Source organism: Balaenoptera musculus, chromosome 3, assembly GCF_009873245.2.
Source record: "Balaenoptera musculus isolate JJ_BM4_2016_0621 chromosome 3, mBalMus1.pri.v3, whole genome shotgun sequence".
NCBI classification, from domain to species: domain Eukaryota; kingdom Metazoa; phylum Chordata; class Mammalia; order Artiodactyla; family Balaenopteridae; genus Balaenoptera; species Balaenoptera musculus.
In genome coordinates, this window is record NC_045787.1 from 117534174 (window position 1) to 117556657 (window position 22484).

The 22484-nt window shown below is 55.3% G+C and overlaps 1 protein-coding gene across 6 annotated transcripts in view; it reads right to left on the bottom strand.

Annotated features, from left to right (window-relative positions):
* Window positions 1-7453: 7453 nt before the first annotated feature.
* PCDH1 (protocadherin 1) overlaps window positions 7454-22484 on the bottom strand; it is a 36697-nt gene continuing 21666 nt past the window's right edge. For 4 of the 6 annotated variants that reach the window (XM_036846581.1, XM_036846584.1, XM_036846585.1 and 1 more), the window contains exon 5: window positions 21072-22313. In XM_036846581.1, the coding sequence (XP_036702476.1) occupies window positions 21919-22313 (395 nt within the window). In that variant the 3' untranslated portion in view covers window positions 21072-21918. Of the gene's footprint in view, window positions 7492-21071; window positions 22314-22484 lie in introns of those variants that run through there. The other 2 variants (XM_036846583.1, XM_036846587.1) reach the window with 2 other exon arrangements.

Consider the following 22484-nt stretch of genomic DNA (forward strand, 5'->3'; position numbering starts at 1 on the left):
ATAGAGTTAACAGGGGGAATGACAACTTCTTGAACATTGTATGTATTTTTATATATTGAATTTTATAGGTACACATCTACATATATGTATTTTGTTTATGTCTTTTTTTTTTTAAAGCATTGATTGTTTCCCAGTGAGGGGAAGTGGGAGAGGTGGGGAAGAGTAAAGAGAGAAATAACTCCCAGGCACCAGGCACCAGACCCTCCACCCTCTCTGTCTTTCTTTAGGGCCGTGTCCTCCCTCTCACCCCTGAGAGGCAGACATCGGTGTGTCTGGGACAAGGGAAGGGAGTTTCTTATCAGCGCAGGGCATGACTTCCTCCCACCATGCCCATCCCCACCTGGCACCTCCTGCAAGCAGCACAGAGGAGGCCCGAGGTTGGTGGTCCCCAGGAGGTCATCTCATTAGGTTATAATCAATGGGGTTCCAGCACATCGTGCCGCTACAGCAAGGAAAGTTGTGGTCACCTTCCCTGGGTTGCTGCATGTGTGACATGTCGGAGCTGAGCAACCTGGACTGTGGATGAGTCAAGCTTGTGACTTAGTTCCTCCTTCAGTCTCTCTTGTTTATCACTAAGTTTAGCATCCCGTAAATCAGATAAAATCTGGGGACTTCTGATAAGGAATGGATTGGGGAGGGGGGCAATGCTGAGCTCACGTGATAAGCGGGGATTGGTTGAATGTTTTCATTTGTCTTTAAAGATCTGTCTTGGAATGAGGCTTGCGTCATAAGAGCTATTAGTAGGGACGTCCGTTGCAACTGGCTGTTGACTGTCAAGATAAACTCCAACTGACCGTGCCTTCCTCCCCACCCTCTGTTGACCCACACCCTGTGCAGGCTGGGGGCTCAGGTGGACTTCGGTCAGTACACAGATAGCTTATGTAGCAGGAAAAAAACTTTCACCCCACCTCAGATTAATCCACCTGCAGAATCATCTTTGGCTGTGTGTTCCCTCCAATAAATTCTGGTATTCCTGTTTCACTGTTGAATGTCAGTTCAGTGATCCTAATGGACCAGCCCTCCCACTCCCACACTTTCCTATCAGACCTGGTCCTCACCCCTGCAATTGTCTCTGTCTCTGGGTGGTCTTTCTCTCCTTCTGTTTCTCTAAGCTGCTTTAGAGTCTCTTGGATGCAAATCCAACGCAAACTGGCTTAAGTTTTTTTTGCTCACATAACTGAAAAGTCTAAGGTTAGTCTTCAGGTATAGCTGGATCCAGGCACTCAGACGATGTCATCTGGCATCTGTCTCTCCTTTCCTTTGTGTTGGCTTTACTCTCTGGTAGCCACTCCATAAGTGTTTTAAGCAGCGCCAGGCTTAAACCTACCAACGTGACAAACCCAATGGAAAAAAAGCACTCCTTTTCCAGTTGTTCCACAAAACATCCAGTGCTGACCTTATGGGATCAACTGTTATCGAGACTTGTGATCCAGGGTTGGAAGGCACAGATGGGCCAGCTCCAGTCATATGGCACCCTGAGATCTTGGGTACGGTCAGGTTTATTCAGCACTTTCTAAACCACATGGACAGAGGTAGGGAAGGGGTGGTTCCCTAGGGAAAATATGGGAGTGCTAGCAGCAGAAGGGAGATGGAAAGTGGGATGCAAATCAGCGTGACACTGACTTGGGGGAGGTCTTCACTTCTCTGGGTGTTAGTTTCCTTTTGTGAAAAACTGGGTATGATGTTGGATCTGATTCTCTGCTCTTGGACTGCTTCATAGCCTGGGTTGTTTTCAGAGCCTTGGGAGGTGATCTGCATGAAAGCACCTCCCAGATCTTTCAGTGTTACCACCATTCTCACCACTCCCTTCCCCATTTCTTCTCCTGGTGGAGACTCTGTTGTACAGAGCAGTACAGGGAAGAAAAAAAGAGAAAGGAAAAGATAGGCTGGGAAAGGAAGAGAAGGGAAAAGCAACAGAGACAGGGAGGGAGGCAGAAGTTCAATAGCAACCTCTGAGCTGTGCTGATGCTGGGCACCTCAGCCCACCTCCCTGCCCCTCCCACGGCCCACATCCCCCAGCCTGGAAGTGGTACGTCATGGCTTAGCTGTGCCAGCACCTTGGCCGGGCTAGGCTCCAAGCCCCCACTGCTTTGTCAGGGTATCATTATCCCCATTCTGCAGCTCTTGTCACCTGGAGGTTCTTTCTTCTCCTCTGGCTCACATACCAAACCTGCACAGGTCCCTGTGTGCTTGCCTCCTAATTGCCATCTTCTCCAAGGCCCTCTCCCATTGTGGCATAGTCAGTGCCTTTGCTCCTATGGGAACCATTCCTGCCTCAAGACCATTTCCCCCCTCCTTTTGCCTCACTCTGGACTGTGTTCTCTTACTCTTTGTCTAGAGAGAGCCAAGGCCTCTGCTCCAGGGAGCCTCCTTGTTCCTCCCTAGGTGGGAGGCCAGAGGTCAGAGGAGGTACAACCAGGGTGCTGGACATATCCGGTCAACTGATACCTAGTGAGAACTGAGCACTCACCAGTGTCTGGTCTACGATGCATCCACAGTCTTCTTCACAGCTTCAAGTTGGCTGCTCCTTTACTGGTTATTGCATACGGAGAAACGCTCTTTCCCTGGGTCCCTTGTCTTTGTCTAGGATGTGTGTGCAACCTTCACTTGGGTTTAGGAGACAGCAAGGGCCCTGAGATTTGCTCCAATGTATAATCCTTGGACAAGTCTCTTCCCCTCTGGGCTTCTCAGCTGCTCCAGAATGAAGAGGTCGAAACTAGATCAGGGATGTAAATTCTGGCACAGCATGCTACCATTTCTAATCCAGTGCCCATGGCAGACATTGCTAATCAATAACGACAATTTCTTCTCAGGACACACTCCAGGCAGCTGCTATTCATCATTCAGCATTAGCTCATGACTTGAAACTCCTTTGCCACTCCTGGACTTGTTGATCTCTAACGGCCTTTCCAACACTGACAGTCAAGGATTCTTTTGGCCTGGGTGAATCAATATCACTTCCCTCATTTCCCATTTCTCCCTCCAGCTCATTCTTTTGATCATCCCATCCCTCTCTCTCCCATCTTGCCTTATGCCTAAGTTCCTGCTGCTGAGTCCATGTATACCCTAGATGATGTCTGGGTCTCCAAGGTTCTGTTTACTGTCATTCAACTTCAGGCTCTTTGAAAGTTACATTTTCCAGGCAGTCACACTTACACATGTTGGGCGGTTCAGTGCCATTGGCTCGGGGGAGGGAGGCAGTGATAGGGACACCATAGACAATCAGAGGAGGAGCAGGAGTGATGTGACCAGAGAAGTATTAAGAAAGAGATAACAGGGTGGGCAAACAGAGGGGCTAGAGTTAATGCATGTCTCAAGGCCATACCGGTAGGAGTGGTGAGGGGGAGTTTGCATGCAATGTATCCTGGACCCCAAGGTCACAGTAGGAGGGAGGATCAGGTAGGACCTAAAAGCGAAGGACAAAACAGAACATATAAATTAGTAGCTCAGCTGACAAACAGGAGAAGGGAAAGGGGATTCTTTGGTGGGGAGGAGCTATCAAGTATTACAATAATGACGTGGTATTTTAGTGGGTGCTTTATGAGCATAAAAGCATCCCTTAGTTATTGATCAGAAGAGTTTGACACAGGAAGGTGAGTGCTGGCCAGCAGCCAACTAGAAGGTTAAAGCAAAGCCTGACCCAAGTTGCAGGACATTCCCATTAGAACTGCTTGGAGGGACTTCCCTGGCAGTCCAGTGGTTAAGACTTCACCTTCCAATGCAGAGGGTGCAGGTTCGATTCCTGGTCAGGGATCTAAGATCCCACATGCCTTGTGGCCAAAAAAAATAAAAATCCAAAAACATAAGACAGAAGCATGTTGTAACAAATTCAATAAAGACTTTAAAACTGGTCCACATCAAAAAACTCTTTAAAAAAAAAAGAACTGCTTGGAGCATTTTTGGAATTTCAGGAAATGCTGCCAACTTTACCCAAGGACCCAAGGGGCCTGTGTACTTGTGGGACATGCACAAGGGCCAATCAGCCAGGAGCAGAGTGACTACAAGAAAGCCACTTATCTGTAGGCCTGGGTTCAAATCCCACCTTAAGCACTTACTAACTATGAAACTTTCGCCTCAGCTTTCTCATCTGTAAGATGAGGAGGAGTAGCATGTAACTTATAGGTCGTTGCAAATATTAAATGTCTGGGAAGTGCTCAGCACAGGGTCAGGCTTGTGATTGATAATAACTGGTAGCTGGTAATGCGAGCATTATTATTACCATGGGTGATGCATCTCAGGGGTCCCATGAGTGACCCCCTAATCTACTCACTGTACATATGCCAGGTGCTGGCCTAAGTGTTTACCTGTGTTACCAACTTTAATGGTGGGATTCTCCCAGGCACAGGCACACCATCGAATTTCCATGTGACAGATACATTTTGTCTAAACCCAAAAGGCTGCAATTCAAAATGCCTGCTCTCGGGTGGGGATCGTGTGCTGTATAGGAAGAGCTGGACAGCTCCCTTTGGGCCTGAGAGGAGGGGCTAATTCTTTTTAGGATGCAAAAGCCAGATGTGGGGAAGAGCACCAAGGCCAGGCAACAGGCTGGGAAAGGGTCCCAAGATGCCGACCAGAGAGAGGGGCAGCTTCTCTAGTCAGTCTTTGTCTCTTTCACTGTTATGCTGTGGGCGGGCCCTGCTGAGGCTGCCAGCCCCGCCCAGCCTCCCGCTGAAGGAGATGTAAGGCCAGCGGGGCTTGTGAGGCTGCTGCAGGAGTCTGCCAGGCTGGGGTTAGCAAGGGTCAGTCGGCTGTCGGGATGCCATTTACTAGTGTGACCTGGGGCTAGGGTCAGCTCTGTGAGCAGTCCGTGCCTCAGTTTACTCGCCAATAAGTTAGGGGTGGGGACTTCCCTTGTGGTCCAGTGGTTAAGAATCCGCACTTCCACTGCAGGGGACATGGGTTCGATCCTTGGTCTAAGATCCCACATGCCACGTGGTGAGGCCGAAAATTTTTTAAAATTGTAAAAAGTTAAAGTTACAAAAAAATAAAAAATAAGTAAATTAGGGATGATAAAAATGGGCTCCTGAGGGGACTGAGAATGAAGCACATGTAGTATTTAGCCCAGGTCCGATACACAGTAAGTGCTTAAAAAAATGTTAGCTATTACTCTTCCAATTATTACTATCGTTCGTGAGGTCCCCAAATGTACCAGGATTGGGCAAGTTACACAAATTCCAGCCAGAAAGTCCATCAGGCCCAGTGTGGGAGTGAATCTTATCAAAGTCCAGCACGATTTGGTCCCAGTCCTTCTGCCACCCTGTGGAAGCAGCCTGGGTCAGCCACAGAGGGTCTGGAGTGTCCCTTCCGGCCAGTGAGGAGCCCCCTTTCCCATGGCCATCTGATCACACAGCTGGGAAAGACAAGGGGATCTTAGATGGTGCCACTCCTGAACCCCTTTGGCCTCTGTCATGGCCAGGGTCCAGGAGGAGGCAGAGGGATGGGGAACAGATGTCTCTGAACAGCGCTGCCCAAAGTGGCCATCCTGCCCATTCCTGGGAAGCAGAGCAGGGGATAGGGCCCGAACCTGCTGGGATTTCCCTGGATTTCAGTTCTGACTCTGGATGTACGGGGCTGGCCATGGGGGAAAGGAGCCCCCCACTCGCCCAGCAATTGCTGAGGAAGTAGGAGAGGAGCAATTGTTCATGATGACAGACAGGGGAGGCCACAGGGAGACCCAGACCCTCTCTGTTAGGGACCTTAGCTCAAGAGCCCCACCCAGGAGAGTGTTCTCCCTCTTCCTGTGCCCATCCTCCACTCCTGCCTTCTTTCTCATCAGGAACAGGCTGCATTCCTGTGTTTACCTGGGAGGGTGGAAGCTGCTGTGTCTAGGTATTTCTCTGGACACGATCCTTTCTTGTCCCCACCCGGCGGATGCCTGGGCTGGATTGTGTATTTCCGGAGTTGCCTACTTGAAACGCAGGCTTTTATTTTTAGAAGATTACAAATGCAGGGGGCTGGGAAGAAAGGCCTGGGGGCCCAGAGCCGGGGTGGGGGGAGAAACTCAGGGGTCTGAACATGGTGACTCTGGAACGGGAGTGAAGGGAGGCATGAAGGGGAATAAGTGAGATGGTGGGAAAAGCGAGGTGAGGAAGTAGGGGGGATCCCACTCTCCCAGCACCCTGAGCAGGGATCAGAGTCTTTACCCAGTTAGGCTGGGGAGGGCGGGAGGGGGGAGGGGGAAGGGTCAAGGGTCACCTCTCCGGCATGTAGCTGGATCCCCAGGGAGGCTGAGGAGCCTGGGAAAGAGGCTGAGCAAGCTGCTCCCCTCCCCACTCCCCGAGGCCTTGGGGACTGGGAGAGCAGCTTCCTGCACAGGCAGCTCCTCAGTCCCCTGGGGCTGGGGACGTCTTAACCCTTCTGGTGCCGGTATCGGGGAAGGCAGAGAGCAACACAGACGTGCCCCCATGTTCTCCGGGGCGTGGCTCAAACGCTGTGCCCCGCACTGGTGTGTGCCTTCCTCATGCTGTCCTTCTTAACACATCCCCGGGTCCCACCCCCAAAGCCCCAGATGGCCTGAAGCGGCAAGAATTCAGCTGATTCCCTCCCCCCAGAGCACAGAGAGAGGGAAATGGGGGCACTTCCCCCCCCAGGGATGGTTGGCACAGCATCTGTTCCTTCCCTGGTGGGTGTGAGGGGATGTCAGACAGGACTTGGAGCTCAGAAGATTAGGAAGTCCCCATCCTGCTATGAATGGGAGGCCCCGGGCTGAGGGGAAACTCACCTTAGAGTCCGGAGCCCTGGTTTGCATGCCCATATCTGTGTGACCTTGGGGAGTTACTTAACCCCTGGGCTTCAGATGCAGCCTCTTGAAAAAACATGAGGATGTCAGACCAGAGATGATCTGGTGCCGTAAGGGGCAGACCCTTCTCTTGGCCCTTCATTCCTTGGAGGTCCCCTGGCCAACGCAGCCCCATGTCCCCAGACACTGAACTTCAGGGCTTTCCTCTCCACCTCTCCATGGAGGCAGGAAAACATTCGCTTTCTCCCCCCACCCCCCAGTAAGCGTGCCCAGCACGGTGCCTTTCGCAATCATCTTCCAGCAAGCTTGTGACCGATAGTAAATAGATGAACCACCCACCCTTCACTTAAGGATGGGAATGTCTTTTTCTCTTTCCATTGTCTCCTCAGAGCACAAGACTAGGGGGCAGAAGGTCCTGGCCTGGGTTCAAGTTCTGACTTTTACTCACCAGCTGAGGCTTCAGGCAAGTCACATTGCCCCTCCAAACCTCAATTTCTTTCTCTGCAAAGTAGGGATTAGAAATAAAACATCTACCTTATGGACTTGTCAGGATAAATCCAAAGAGCCTTTGTAAATTCTAAAGCAAAGTATTATATACAGAAAAGCCAGGAAGTATGACTATCAGTTACATTATTATTAATCCTACACCGGGTTCAGGGGTAGTATTGTGTGGTGGTTTTAGCCTGAGGAGTCTTGATAGTCGCCTGACTTGGGCAAGTTTTCTTAACCTCTCTGAGCCTTAGTTTTCTCATCTGCAAAATGGGGATTCTAATAGTACCTACAGCAAAGGGTTGCTGTGGGCGTAAAAGAGAGAGTACACATAAATGGTCTGCACAGTGCCTGGCGCATAGCAAATTCCACAAATAGCGGCGGTTATTATTTTAACACCCCTCCCCAATAATTCCTCCAGCTGCTTCACCCCCGCCCTCCCACCTGGAGGAGGTGGTGGTCTCACCTCACCCGTACCTTCCTTCCCTGAGGCAGACATCCCAGCCTCATCTGGATGAAAATGTATCCCGAGGAAGCTGCCTTCCCCGCAGCCCTCAGAGGAGGCAGGGCGGGAGTGAGTGCCGCTGAGGGGAGCCGGAGGAGGAGGGCACTGTGAAGGGCTGTGGTGGCAGCCGGGGGATGGGATCAGAGGCTGTCCCCGCACGCCAACCAGCCCGCCCGGGATTGAGGGCCATTCTGCCTGCCAGGCTGGGCCTCATCGATGCTGGGAGCTGCTTATCAGTTAGCGTGGAGCCGCTGTCTCTGCAACATTACTCGACCCATCCGTCCCCGCTCTCCTTGCGTGCTCTGCCTTCCCCCAGCTCTGCCTGTGCTAAACTATCTAATTGGATCTTGGCTAACCTGGTTATGGGCCAAGTCAGCCTAGCTCCTCTGGCCTCCAGAAGCACGGGTGGGGGCAGGGCAGAGCGGATGTGCATGCGTTGTGACCATGTGTGTCCGTGTGGAGGAACCTGTCTCGAGCCCTTGTTCCAGTCCTTCCGGGATCCCCTGGGCCCGCGAGACTGGATCTTGGCGGCCCGAGGTGGCCCAGAGCACCCCAGTCCGCCGTGAGTGGTTGAGGGCATGAGGGCACACCCCCCATTCCAAAACTCAGCTCTGCCACTAACATCATCTAGTTGGCTTCGGGGCGGCTGAGCCTCAGCTTCCTCCTTTGTAAATTGTATTATGGAATAATAAGATTGCCACCTCGGGTGGCTGTGTAGACGGAAGATGCTCTCCAGTGCCGGGCACTTAGTAGGCACTCCGGGAGTGATAACTGTGATCTGTGATCACTTCGTCATCGTCGTTGTCATCAATCATTAGGCATGCTGGGTTTCCTGCCACTTCCCCCCATCCTGTGGTTGGGGGTGGGAGGGATCTCATAGTGGGGAGGCGGGAGAGGCTTTCATTCACAGTTCCTTGCAGGTGTTTCCTCTGGGGCAAGACTCCAATCTCTTCAATTGTTCCTTATGCAAATGTTATGCTAATGCTCACGTCAGCACACTCCAGAGCTCCGGGAAGGTGAAGGGTGGGCTGATTCCCCAGGTTTCACATCGGCCGGGTCCATCCCCTTCCTCCCACAAAGAGAAGCAAGTGCTGGTCCCCTGACAACACCAGTCCTCAGGGCAGAGAGAGCGAGAGAGACCCCGGTTGAGAGAGAAACAAAGAAAGGCCCCAGTCTTGGTAGGAGATGGACAGCCTCGTCATTGCCATAATCACCGACATCAAAAAGGCCTTTGGAAACGTCAGATTCTTCCCCGCCCTGTGCAGGCTACTCTACAATTACAGAGGCGCAGCCCCGGGCCCTGGGGAGCTGGCGTGGGGGTGGGGAGGAGCCGGGGGAAGGGAGGGGAAGGAGGGGAGAGCGCTAGGGTTTGCTAGCAGGCAAGGGGCCGCTCTCTCATTGTCCTTGAGGGCAGGGGCCTTGCTCAGGCCCCTCCCAGCATCCCAGCTCCTGGCCGAGGCCGGGCTCACAATCAAGTGGGGAGACCGAGATTAGGAAAGTGATCCTGAGTCGGCCACAGTGGGGCTTGTCCTGCTCTGCTTTCACTTTCTGACCACCTGTGTGACCCGTCACCTCTGTCATGTTTTGTCAGCTGTTAAATGGGCATGAGAATCCCTGCTTCTTTATGTTCCTGTGAGAATTCAGTGAGATGCTGTAGGCCTCACCCAAAGATGATCATAACTGGCAAGCAGAGTGAGAGCAAAAGAAAAACAAATGCCCATTCCCGCTCCGTGGCCCACAGTAGGGCGGTCAGACAAAACTGGTGCCATTTTGCACCTGGCAACATGACATGGGGTCTCCACTGAACATCTAACCTGCCCTCTGGGTTAATGCTGGACAAGATTTGCAGTTGAACCTTAGCCTTCTGGCACTGTCCTCTGTTAGAACAGAGGTGGGAGGGGAAGTGTACTTGTGTAGGCACAAGTATAGCCGAGGCGAGGAGTGCTGACGAGGCCAATGTGGAACCAGCCTGTTCCCTGGGGGAACCCCCTGAACATACCGCCTTTGTTTTGCTGAGATGTCAGGCCTCTAGGCAGCTCAACTGACTGTGACCCCTCCACACCCTGTGAGAGGAGCCCCAGCCCTTGGAGCCTACTCCAGGGAGGTAGTAGGTGCTCAATAAATACAAATGGGATGGAATGGGGAGACAGCCACGAGGACACTGCCAAATAGATAACCAATTGTGCAAGCATCAGGCCGCTGTAATTAGACCAAGGAGAACAGTCAGTTATGAATATCAGATGCCTGGTGGGGTTAGCAGCCATTGAGGGTGGCTGTAATGATGAGAGAGGCAACTCCTGTGCCCTCAGGGCCTCCCCTCCCTGATGGCCTTCTGAAGAGGGCTGAACAGCACCAAGTGCCCTCGCTGCCTCAGGATCCCTCTGCCTTCGTTGTGGTGCCCAAGATGGTCTCCGTCCGGGTGCCCCACCATTAGGGGCCCTGCTTCTTCCATTCCTCCTCCCTCCTAGAACCCACCCCACCCCCAGCCTTCTATCTGCACCTCCATTATGATGCCTATTAGGATGGAGCCCAATTACAGTTCTTTATGCCCAAGCCTTATTGCCTCCGTGGGATTCTAAACTCCCCAGGGCAGGATTTATCCGGTGGTGTCCATTGCTGCATCCCCAGTGGTGGAAGCCAGCCCCTGGCCTGTAAAGGATGCTTAATAAATTCATGTTGAAATGGAAAATTAGGGTGAGGAGGAGAAGGGGAGTTGGAGAGAAGGGAGAGAAAGACCTCAGAGAAGGAGAAGAAGGGAGAGCGAGAGGAGAGGGGAGAAGGAAGGAAGACAGGGAAGAAGGAAGAGGGGACAGTGAGGCAGCCACGTTGTTCTCTGATGGGGAGCACGGCCTCGTCCTCCTTTGGTGCTTATAGTCTACTTGGAAACATAAGGTGGCCACACAAAGAGCCCTGCCCCTGTCCTTCTGCCCTGTTGCCGGCTCCTGCATCCGTGACCTGGACCTGCTCTCTCTGCCCTGGCAGTCCAGGCTCCCCTCACTCCCCGGCTCCCCTTGGCAACCCGGCTCTGAGGAAGTGCTCCTGGGTGCCATCCAGGCAGTGGGGGCCGGGCAGGAACCATGCCAAGCCAGGGAGCACGGCCAGGAAGGAGTCAGCAAGGCAGATGCCGCCCCTCTCTTGCTGCCTTGATTAGAGAAATTGAGATGTTAATAATATTCCGAGATGCAAGGTGCTAATTAAAGTTAATTACTGTTTCCTTGTGAAGTAACCTCTCCTCATGTTTACCAGGAGCAAGGCTGCCAGCCGCTCCCCTGGCTCGTGCCAATCACGATGCCCGCTGCTGTGTCCCTACACCCTCACAGGTGCCCTCAGCTGCCCCAGTTCAGCCCAGGCAGGCACTGAGACTTACCGGGCCCTGCCTCTTGGTGCAGTACCAGACCAGCCCTGTTGAGGTGCATGGGGCACACGGGCGGGAGGGAGTATCCTGTGGGCCTGGGGACAGGACAAGTGGCCTTAGACGTTGGCACCCCTGTCCTCTGCCTCCTCCTGCAGAGTCTTGCCCTGTCTCTTTCCAGTTCCTGGACCTGGAGCAAGTTACTTTACCTCTTAGCATCTCAGTTTTCATATCTGTAAATGGGGCTAATAATTCCTACCTTGTACAGTTGTTGTGAGGATCAAATGAGACACTGCCTCTAAAATGCTCGCCACAATCACATAGTTGGCATTTAATAAGCTCTCAATTAAGGTTAACTGTGATTGTTGTTGTCTTTGTTAATAATCATCTCCCTCCCAAATCCCTCTCCTGTGTGGTCTGACTGCCGGACTGGCAGTGGGTGAGCTGAGTAGGCACTTGTTCTCTACGCATACTGGGGACACCACCCCAGGCACACTGCACACCCCCACACACCAACACCCTGCCTTGTGGAGGGCCTCCCCATCCTTAGCCCCCCGATACAGCCTCTTCTCATGGCCCCGTCCCTGGTCTCAGCCTCACCTGGGGTCCCTGGTCTCAGCCTCACCTGGGGAAGTAGAGAGCAGAAGAGGGAGGAAGCTGATAGGGCTCTCTCAGGGGTAGAGTTCTGCGAAGCTGCATGTGTGTGTGTGTGTGTGTGTGTGTGTGTGTGTCCACGCTTGTGTTCCAGGCTTCATAGGGCTTTGAGGGAGAGGCCACCCTCTTGGGATGCAAGTCAGGTTGCCATGACAACCACTGCAGGTGCACAGCACCTCCAATCTTTTCTGCTTCCCCCTCCACAGCCACTCTGGCCAATTCTGGGGGAGACACCATCTCTCTGATGGGAGTCTCCCCAACCGCACCCCAGGCTACCACCCCTGTCCCTTGCCTGCCTTCTCAGGAAGCCCCAGGGCTCAGGAGGGGGCCAGGGACAAGGAAGAGCCCTGGGAAAGGATTCCTCTTTCAAGCCCAGGTTCCTCTAGGGGCTTAGTGCTAATGAGTTGATATTGCCATCACCTTTGATTTGGGCAGATGGAGGCTTCTGAAGCTTGGGTAATCAAAGAGTCAGGACCCCCTACTGGCTTTGTGTACCTCCCTCCTGCCCTGGGAAGATCCCTGGCTCTTTCTCTGAGGGCGGCACTGGTTAGCGCAGCCTGGGGCATTTCCTGTTTATGGGCTTAGAAGGGCAAGTGAAGGGGACCTCTGTCTGGGCATCTGGCCCAGCTTTGGGGGTGAGGGTGAGCTGGAGGGACACTGATGGTACCAGCAGGCCCTGGGAAACTCCCATTGCTCAGCTATTCCTGGTGGGTTTCTGCATTGCACCCACTCTGGCCCCAAACCCAAATTCCAAGCGTAGACTTGCTGAGGGTAGAGCCTGTCCTTGGCTTTCTATTCCAGGCTTGATCTCCTTCTGCTCAAAGGCACCTGCCTCTAGCCCCTCTGGGGGCCTGGATCCTTTCACCCAAAGCCCATGCCTCATGGCTCCAGCTTCATCTACCTCCATCTCAGCTCCCTCCTCACATCCCCCTCTTCCCCAGTCTCTCCCTCATCCCCATCCCACCCACGCCCCTCACTTTCCACACCTCCTTCCCCCTCTCCACCACAACCCTTCCCACCTGTATCCCTGTTCACCTGTGGCTGCCCTCCCTCTGCCTCCCTTTTCTTGCTCTGACTGCAGACTCCCCAAGCAGATTTCCTCCCATCCATTCATTCATTCATTCAGGGCTGGTAAATAAGTTAAACAAGATTCTTGCCTCCTGCAAGCTTTTATTCTAGTGGGAAGAGACAGAAATTGAACAAGTAAACAAATAAATGAAATAATGATAGATTGACCAAGGTCAAGGAAAAGGATAAAGGGGAATCTGTGACAGAGATCACAAGGGCACTTTCTAATCCCCCACTTAGATGTGGAGTCAGGAAAAGGACCATGGAGAGCAGCCGACAGGGGCCACCTGGAGGCAGAGATTTGGCAGAGGCCGTCCCCCAGGTCATCTGTAAGCAGTGGACACGGAAGCTACTAGACCCTGCTGCTCTCCGCCCATTCACCCCCTGCTCAGATAGATGCCTTGCTCTTCAGTCAACCATGACGGACAGAGACAGAAAATCGGAGAGACCTCCTTCCCGCCAGCCCTGCCTCTGCCCCCACCCCATCACCTCTTGCCAACTACGTGGCTCTCCTGATAACACTGAGATGAGGGGCAAGAGTACCAGTCCCGGGGCATCTAAAGCGGGAAACTGAGTACACGGGCAAGAAAAACATGACCACGTCAAAATACAGCCTCAAACCTGAACAAACTACCACAGCTGTAAGAAATTAAATATGCAAGTGCTGAGAGAACTTGGGAAGGCTCCTGGCCAGGAAAGGGGTCACTGCGGGCAGTTTTCCGGGGGTGCAGGGGGAATGAGCATGTGGAACGGCTCCAAGCCACGTGGAGTCCAGAGCACGTTCACAAACACAGCTCAGGGACTTTGCCCTTCCTGGTGCTGCAGCCCCATTTAATATTTAGGCTTCTGGACTCTGCTCATCCCGTCTTGTCCCCCTCAGCAAGTGCACTTCCCCTACATCATTTATGGCTGTCCCCTTTCGTCTTCTTCCAGGCCTGCAGAGGAGGGAAAACCCAGTCCCCAGACTGGAGAAGGGTATGTCCCGAACCCCTACCCCCGTGGGCAGGGGCAGGGTCCAAGCCTAACCTGCTATTCCATACTCATCCCCCACAACGGGGACACCCACCCATAGAGGGGAGCCTTGAGAGAAAGGCCATGGGGTTGAGTCTAGGAACTGAGAGGTAATTTAGGGGCCGCAATAATGGGGAAGCAGAAGAAGGAGAAGGGAAAGATGCACACGTCCTGGTTCCCGAAGGGCCTGGGAAAGGAAAGGAGCTGGGGACTGAGGATAAAAGCTGAGTTCATTGAGCACTTATAACTTACCGTGCTAAGCAGTTCACATGCATCATCCTTTTAAATCCACACTACAAAGTTAGGATCTATTATCCCCATCTCATAGCTAGAGAAACTGCTGCTCAGGGAGGTTAAGTTACTTGTCCAAGGCAATCCAGACAGTCCAGTTCCAGAGGCCAAGCTCCACATACTCCAGAGAGGTGATGACACTTGGTTAGGGGAGGGAGGTGGGAACAGAGGTGTGTGTGTGTCTGTTGGGGGGAAGTCATGCCTGGGCAGTGTCTGCCCCCTTCCCTCTTACTCCCAAAAGCTGAGGCTGCTCTCAATATAATCCCGCCCCCCTGCCTCTCCTCCACTCCAAAGTGGATCAGCCCCAGCCAGCACTCCAAAATCTTCACCTGTTTATGAGGCAAACATTGTTGGCCAGAGATTGGGAGACCCTGAAGAAGGGGGAAAAGAAAGATGAGGAGACAGAGAAGCAGAGCAGGAGAGAGAGTAAGAGAGAGCTAGAGGAAGAGACAGACACTGAGCAGAAAGCAGGTGTGTGTGAGGGAACACAGAGTGACAGCTGGGCGGGGGTATTAGAGTGACCCACAGCCTGGACAGTTATAGCCCAGCCCATCCACTGGATGGTGACAGAAAGGATGGAAGGTGATAGAAGGAACTCCCACTCCCCATCCCCACTCAGCTCCGTTTCCTCCCACCCTTCCCCCTTCACACCCCAGCTTCTCCTTCCCCTCCCCCACTGTCTTCTCCAGAACAATTCTAATTAGACTAAGTGACTAAGAGGTGGTTTCGGCCTGAACAGCCAATTAGGCCAGGAAGAAGGGAAAGTAGCTCCCCTAAGTCTCGCATCCCTACCCACACACCTCCTCTGCCTTTTACCCAGACCAAGTATTCTTAGTCCAAAACTCCAGACTCACTCAAGTTCCCCTGGTCCTGCTCCTCCCTCACTGCCCACTGGGCCCCTATTACCTGTGTCCAGACAGCCCTCAGCCCACTGCTTAGTGCCCACCTTGAGGTCCTCCATTCTTGAGGCCCTGAGTCCATTCTAGTCTTCCTGGCAGAGGGTGCAAGGAAAGAGAGGGGGCCTCCTTGGGAGGCTATCTTTCTGAGTCTCTTTATTTCTGATGCTGCTCCTCTCTCTCTCTTTCCTCTTCCTCTGGCACTTATTTCTAACATCCATGGACCAGGCCTTCTGGTTGCCATGGAGACATAATGTGCAGCTGGATGTGAGCGGGTGAGAGGAGCTGTGTGCGCTGTGCAGCACGGGTGGCTGTGTGTGAAATGTATCCACGCGTAAGGAAGCTTTCCTCAAGGTCTCCCTGAAGTGAGATCCCAGCTGAGGGGGAGACTCCAGAGGGCCCCAGTAACACTCAACCCCTGCAGGTCAGATACTAAATCATGTTCAGTCCAGGCTCTCGATCATCAGATTCTGGGCGGGGGCCCAAGCTGCCCCTCCTGTCCAAGGAGAGGATTGGGAACCCCAGGAAAGGAACAGGAGTGGGCAGAGACCTTTCCTGTATAGAACAGCTGGAGGGAAGATTAAGCTGTGCAGATGGGCAGGCTGAGAAGAGGCCAAAAGCACCCCCCTCACAACACACTCCAGGGGATGGGGGCGGGGAGGTGACCCAGCAAGCTGGAAATTCCTCTCCATTTCTATTTACTTCCCCCAGTATTTATCCAGGAGGTGGCGAGAAGTGAGAGACCTAGGTTCCTTCCCTCAGGAAGCCTAGCATCTTAGAGGAATCAGGCTAAATTCCTTATTGTCTCCCATCTTGGGGCATTGGCAGCTGCAATTTTCTGTACCTGGAATACTCTGTTCTGAGCTCTAAATCTTCAGGTTCCCTTAGAGAAGCTGCCTGGGCCACACTGAGTAGGGCAGCCCCCTTCTCTCCCCCACCTCCAGTTATCCTCCTTTGTGTCCCACTGTTTGTTTCCTTCTCAGCGCTTTAACACAATCTATAATTACCTCATTTGTTTGTTTATTGTCTGTCTTCTCCACTGGAATGGAAGTTCTAAGAGACAGTAGGGACCATGCCTGTCTAATTCAGTGCTGTAACGCCAGCAGCTGGCACAGAGCCTGCCCCACAGTAGGTGTTAAATATGAGTTAAATAAAAGAGTGGACACATGATTTCACTGAAGCCCCACAATGATCCTCTGTGATGGTAAGCATTATTAGCTCCATTTTACAGATGAAGAAACCAAGGCACAGTCACCTGCCCAAGCTCATACCACTAGGAAGTGCTACAGATTTCTAATGTAGGTCTCTCTAACTCCAGGTGTGATGGAAGGATGTGGGGACCGAATTTCCTAATATACACTGTACCCTGGTTCCTCTTCCTTGCTGTCTGTGGGTATATGCCTCCACCTCCAACCCAGGCTCTCCAGAGAAACCTCAGCAGAGAAGGCAAGAGGACAGTTAGAATCTGTAAAGAACATAAATCTGACCTTTTCTTTTAGAGGCTTAGAATCCCTCAGTGGCTCCCTTTCCTTTCTTAGGTTGACCAGCAGGCCCTGCTAGCTCTGGCCCCTGCCTTCCTCTTCAACTTCTCCTGCCCTCCTGAACTACCTCACCTTCTCCTTCTGTACCTCCAGGCCCTTGCACACACTGCTCCATCAGCCTGGGATGCAGACCCCTTCCTCACTGGGCTCTTCCCCATCTGCCCTTTAGAACTCAGCTCTGGTACCACCTCTTCCAGGAAGCCTGCTGGACGGTGCTGGAGGAGACACCACCTTTGGCTCTCTAGCCTGAAGTTACGGCTCAGGGCAGGGCTGAACACATGATGTGGTCATTGTTTACCTGTCTGCCTCTCCCATAGAGACCGTGAAATGTTTGTGGTATGAATGCACCAACCAGGGACAGGATTCTAGTACCCTAGTCCCTTGACCCCTGATATCATTGCCAGGGCTTGGCCTCAACAGGAGGAGCTGTTGGCCACTGTCTGGCCAAGTCAGGGGTGGAGATGACATGGGGCCCTCCTGCTGACTCAGTGCCTCCTGTGATCAGGAGGTGAGGCCTCAAGGTCAGGGGCAGGTCACCCTTGCCACAGGTAGAGGGAGGGCTGGAGATTCTGTAACTGGAGGATCGGTGGGGAGCACGGAGTTGCACACTGAGCCAGGGAGCTGACCTCACCCCTTGTGGATTCAGAGGCTGCCAGAGGGGCCTCTGCCCTTCCTTTCAGGATGCCCACCCCCCAACCCACTGCCAGGCTCTCTGGGGCGCGACTGATCCAGGCCTGATCTTGGCAGTGTCTTCACGCTGCCCCTCGCCGGCCCCTACCTCTTCCGCACAGCAGATCCAACCAACTTGTCTCCGACTGTAGCAAGGGGGCGTGGGGCGGGTCCAGGCCCTGCGAAGCCCGGAGTATGGGAATGGATAAAGGGGCCCCCACGACCCCCGCCGTACCGGCGGTCGATCCGGGTTTACAAGGAGGCTCATCCAGGATTAGTCCCTGCTCTCGACTAATCCCAGCAGCTGAACCAACCCCGGGGTCCGAGAGCCAGGCCCACGCTGCGCGAGCGGGGGTAGACGGCACGCGGGCTGAGCGGAAGCGCACGCGGGGGGAGGGGCGCCTCGGGAGGCGGGGCCGGGAAACCGGCTGATCCGGTCTCTGTTCTACGACCTCTACGGAGCCGGTGTTTACCCGGGAGCCGGACTGAGGAGGCCGGGGCCGCTCGGGCCCGGAAGCAGGGGGAGGGGAGCGCAGTCGGGGACGGGGGCTGAGACCTTTTCGGGTCCCCATACATCGACTTCCAACCCTCGTTCCTGAGCGTGAGAGGGAGGAGCGACAGACAGACAGATGTCTCCCGCCCCTTCTCCTATCCAGTTCCACGATTCAAACTCGTTGCTAAATGAGGGGTGCGGGAATGGATACATGCCCCCTGGAAGAAGGCAGCACAGCTTAACCCTCCGCAGCGCGGCGCGCCCCCCAAGCCTAACCCCTAGCCTGCATGTCAGCTCCGGTGGGAATGGGGTTGCCGGGAGCGGATCGGGCCCAGCGGATGGCACGGGGGCCACTTTGAGGCGTATGAAGTAGATGTCCTCAGTCTCCGTCCTCTTGCCCCCATCCCTGCGTGGCACCGATTAATCCCAATGCGGGTCTCGATCCCTCTTCTCCCGTCCGCGTCCCCCGACCCCCCTCCAAGGTCTCTACCCCAGACTTAGCCTCCACCCTCCCCGGGACGCCGGCCCGAGGGCCCAGAAGAAGCCAAGTGGGGTCCGGTTTTCACACTTTTATTGTAAAGCTCGGGAATAATTACACGGGTCTTTCATTGACAGCTCAGCAAACAAACCGGAAACGAACCGAACCGGAGTGGTAGGGGAGGTGCCTGCGCATGCTCGCGGCGGGGTGGGGGGCGGGGGTGGTCAGAGAAAGAGAAAGACAGAGAGACGGAAATCATTACAAATCGACGGGATTGTGCTCGCAGCGCCAGGGACTGGGGTGGAGTGGGGGCGGGACGGGAGCCCTTCCCGGGAGGAGCGAGGCGGTGGGAAGTGGCACGAACCAAGAGAAACACGACCCCAGTGTGGGCATCCGATGCGCCCAAAACCCCCCTCCCCGACCCCCGCCCCCCCAACACACGAGAGAGACACGGCCCCCCTCCCCACTCAGATAACCCGAGGAGACACAGTCTCCCCCTCCCCACGGGCAGACACACCGCCCGGGAACACCATGGGCGAGACACAGTCCCCCCTCCCAGAGAAGTCCCGCGTGGAGACGCCCCCTAAGAGGCTTTCTCTTGGCCAACACAAGCCAACCAAACACCAGGAGACGGCCCCCACACAGGGAAGAAATGGCTCCAGAGGCCGGGCCCTCGGGAGAGAGAGGTATCCCAGAGCCCCTGGGAGAAAAGACAGCTCAGAGCTGCCCAGTCTCATCCGAAGTGCTGCAGGTCAGAGACACCCCTGGGGGAGAGGTGCAGGGAGGGCCAGAAACATCTCTTCCCAGACATGCTTCAGAGATAGCCCCCTTCCCTGGGAAGAGAGACGGCCCAAGACTGACATGCCTTAAGTACTCCCAGAAACCCTGGGAGGACAACAGGCTCCCCAGAGAGCCTGGGTAGCGGGGGAGACATGCTCCCATGGTCCCCAGCAGGAATACATGCCCCCCCCCAGAGACTCCCAAGGGGAGAGATAGGGCCTAGGGAGCCCCCAGAGGTGAGGGATGCCCCAGAGACCCTCCCCCGGGTATGTGAGACACGCTTCAGGGACCCTAGGAGAGAAGTATGTCCCCATATACCCTCCCCCTACCAAGAGACATGCTCTGAAGTAGGGGGTAGGGACAGATTAGGTCCCCTCTAGGAAGACACTGACTGGGTCAGGCTGGGTTTGAGCGGGGTCTCCTCTGGCCAAATGTCGCCTATTTGTACATAAAACTGTACGCGACACAAGGCATTGGGGAAGGGCTTCACAGACCTAGGACCAACAGGGGTGGTCCCCAGTGCTGTCACCCATCCCCTGCCCACCTTTGGTTTCACCTCTCAAGTGCCCAGGTGGTGACAGACTCAGTGCCCCAACCCCAACCAGGGGGCTAGGGGCTCTGCCTTTGCCTGTGGGAAGGGCTCCTCTGTGCTTCTCAGCCCTCCCAGCCACCTGGGCCACCCCCTTCCTTCTGGCTTCTCCATTGTGCAAAATGCTCCTCTGCCCTTCCACCTAGTGCTCAGGGGTCTCCGAGACCAGGGCAGGGTGCCCAGGCCACCAGGGGCTTCCAGGGGAAGTCCACTGACCCCAGGAATGCCTCCTGTCTGGACCACCCTCTCCACCAAGCAAATGGGCCTCATACAATCTTCTTGCCAGAATCTTGACCCCCAGGACCCAGGATAGCCCTCGAGGCCACTGACCCACCAGCTGGGCACCTCACGTTACCAACTCCACCACTATTGCACCTGCCCCGTTTGTGCAGGGGGAAGGGGCTGTCTCTTTAACAAGCCCCAGCCCACTTCCTGGGCCTCCCCCAGGGAAAGGAGCCTTTGGCCAATCCCTAGACCTGGTTGCTGCCACCCCAGGCCACTCTACACCCCCCCCCCCCGCCCTCCACTGAAGGGCTGTGTATGCTGGGGCCATGAGTCTAACAATGCTCTCCTTCCCAGCACTGTTACCCCAAGCCAAGTTAGGGGCAAGGAGCAGAGAACAAGGTGATTCTTCAGCCCCCTGGCTTTCAGGGGTGGAGGTGGGGTCTCTGGGGTTACAGGAGTCAAGACTCCAGCAGCACAGCTCCCAAAGGCACCAGACGACCCAGCAGCCTGTACCCACCCCTCCCACCCTCGGGCCGCCCCCCAAGCTTAGACTAGGTCAAGCAAGGGCCATACCCTGAGTCTCCAGCCTCCCAGCCTGGGCCCTTGGGGAGCCGGAGAGGTATGGGCCAAGGCAGTGGGGGTTTGTGGAAGGAAGAGGGACTGAGGCTTTGAGATGGCCACAGTGGGAGATGGGGCCTCTGCAGGATGCCCCTCACACCCTGGCCCCCTGAGGTGAAGAAAAGAATCCCACCTCATCATGGCTGACTGGGCTTCTCTGCCCCCCGATCCCCCCACGCCACGGGACCCCTGACCCTGGCAAAGGGAAGCCCAACTGGAAGAAGGGGGCCTGGAGCGCAGGGTGCCCTGAGGCAGCCCTTCCCACCCCCTGAGATCAAGGCAATGGTGGTTTTACAGGCTGACGGGTCAGTCATGGCAGGGGCTGGGGGGGGCGGGGTGCAGAGAGGGGGCAGGGGGCAGGTACCCCCTACTGGGGGCAGCAACCAGCTGCCCCCTGAGCAAACCTTCCTGCTCCCAACTCACCCAACCAGGCCAGAGGCACAGTCTCCCCACCCCCGGCCAGCTGCCCCCCATAGCCTCAGGGCCCCTCCGTGATGCTCATCTGGATGTGGGGGGCCAGCCTGAGCAGGGATCCCCCCCACCCCAGGGCACAGCGCAACAGTTCCAAAAAAATAGAGATTTGTATTCTTAAAAAAAATTAAATAAAAGCCCAGCTCTGCTGATAGGCGAGTGTTCCCCCATCCCCACCCCCATCCCCCTTGTTTCCCTGGCCGGCACCCCCATCCTGCCACAGCCCCAGGGGTATTTACAACATGGAACAATAGAGGCCTGGGGTGGGGGGCACTACGGCAGGGAGGAGGGGGCGCAGGGCAGGTCCCCCCCCAGAGGGGTCCCCCGAGACAACACAACAGCAACAAGAAAAGTTGCAAATCAGGCAGAAATGGGGACGTCATTCCAAGGTCCTTATATACAGACACTGCATGACCAGTGGGAAGGGGGGGGGCCCAGATGGGACCAGGCATGGGCATGCGGCAGGCAGGTGGGCCAGCCCAGGAGCAGTACAGGAAGACAAGGCCTCCGCCCCACTCCCACCGCCATCCCACCCCACCTTTGGTAACAACAGCCCTTCAGGGAGCCCCTGGCAGTCAAGAGTTTCCTCTGGGAGTTCCCAGGGAGAGGGGCTCCCCAGTTCAGCCCTGCTGCAGGGCTGGAATGGGGGCATCCTATGCCCGCCCTGGTTGGCCATGTGGGACACAATGAGTTAAAAGTGTGCTGCCCACCCTTGACTCTACCATCTGCCCAAAGTGAGGGGGTGACCCCTGGAAGTCGAGGGACTGGAGCCTAGTCATTGTAGAGGAGCCCTCTTGGGCATCAGCTGGGGGGAGCCCCATAAAGGGGAAGAGGGGGCTCCCTAGGGTTTGGGGGCTGAAGTGAGGGAAGAAGACGTGGACCCTGCATGGGGGAAGGGCCAGCGTGGTCATGAGGCCAGTAACCCCCCCACTCAGGGCCCTGGCCAGGAAATCCACGCTGGAGGGGTCAGGAGCAGGGGCCCTGGCATGGGCCCGCCTGGGAGCTGGCCGGTGGCTGGGGAAGGGATGGCCGGCTGGCCAGAAGGGGGCTCACAGGTAGATCTCGCGCTTGGCCGTCTGGGCAGATGCCGGTGTGGCTGCAGGTGGGAAGTCCGAGGTCTGGGTCAGGGGGATTTCCTCCAAGGTGGCCGAGTCCTTGCAGGAATCATGGCTACTGTGGGAGAAGGCACTGTAGGAGGGCAGGAGGCGCACGGGGGCCGTTTTGGTGTTCCGGTCTTCCGGGGGGCTGGGGCTGCCGGCGCCCGCAGGCTCCTGCCCTCCTCGGTCCTGGTAAGGCACGAAGGTGGAGAGTTTGAGGGCGCTGCTCTTGGTCCGGCGGCTGGGAGACGACTGGCCAGGCATCCAGCACGTGTCGGAGTGGCCAAACTCACTGCACTCCCGGGTACATGTGCCCGTCATGGCGACGTCAGGCAAAGGGCGCAGGTCTGCAGGGGAGAGCGGGGAGGATGGTCCTCAGGCAGGGCAGCCTCGCACAGCTCTGCCCCACAGCCTCCCACCAGCGCCTCCATGCCGCCTTGGAACAGGGGTGCACGCCCCTTCCTGCCCACTGAGCTCACAGGCACACACACCCTCAAATAGACACACACCCTCCCACC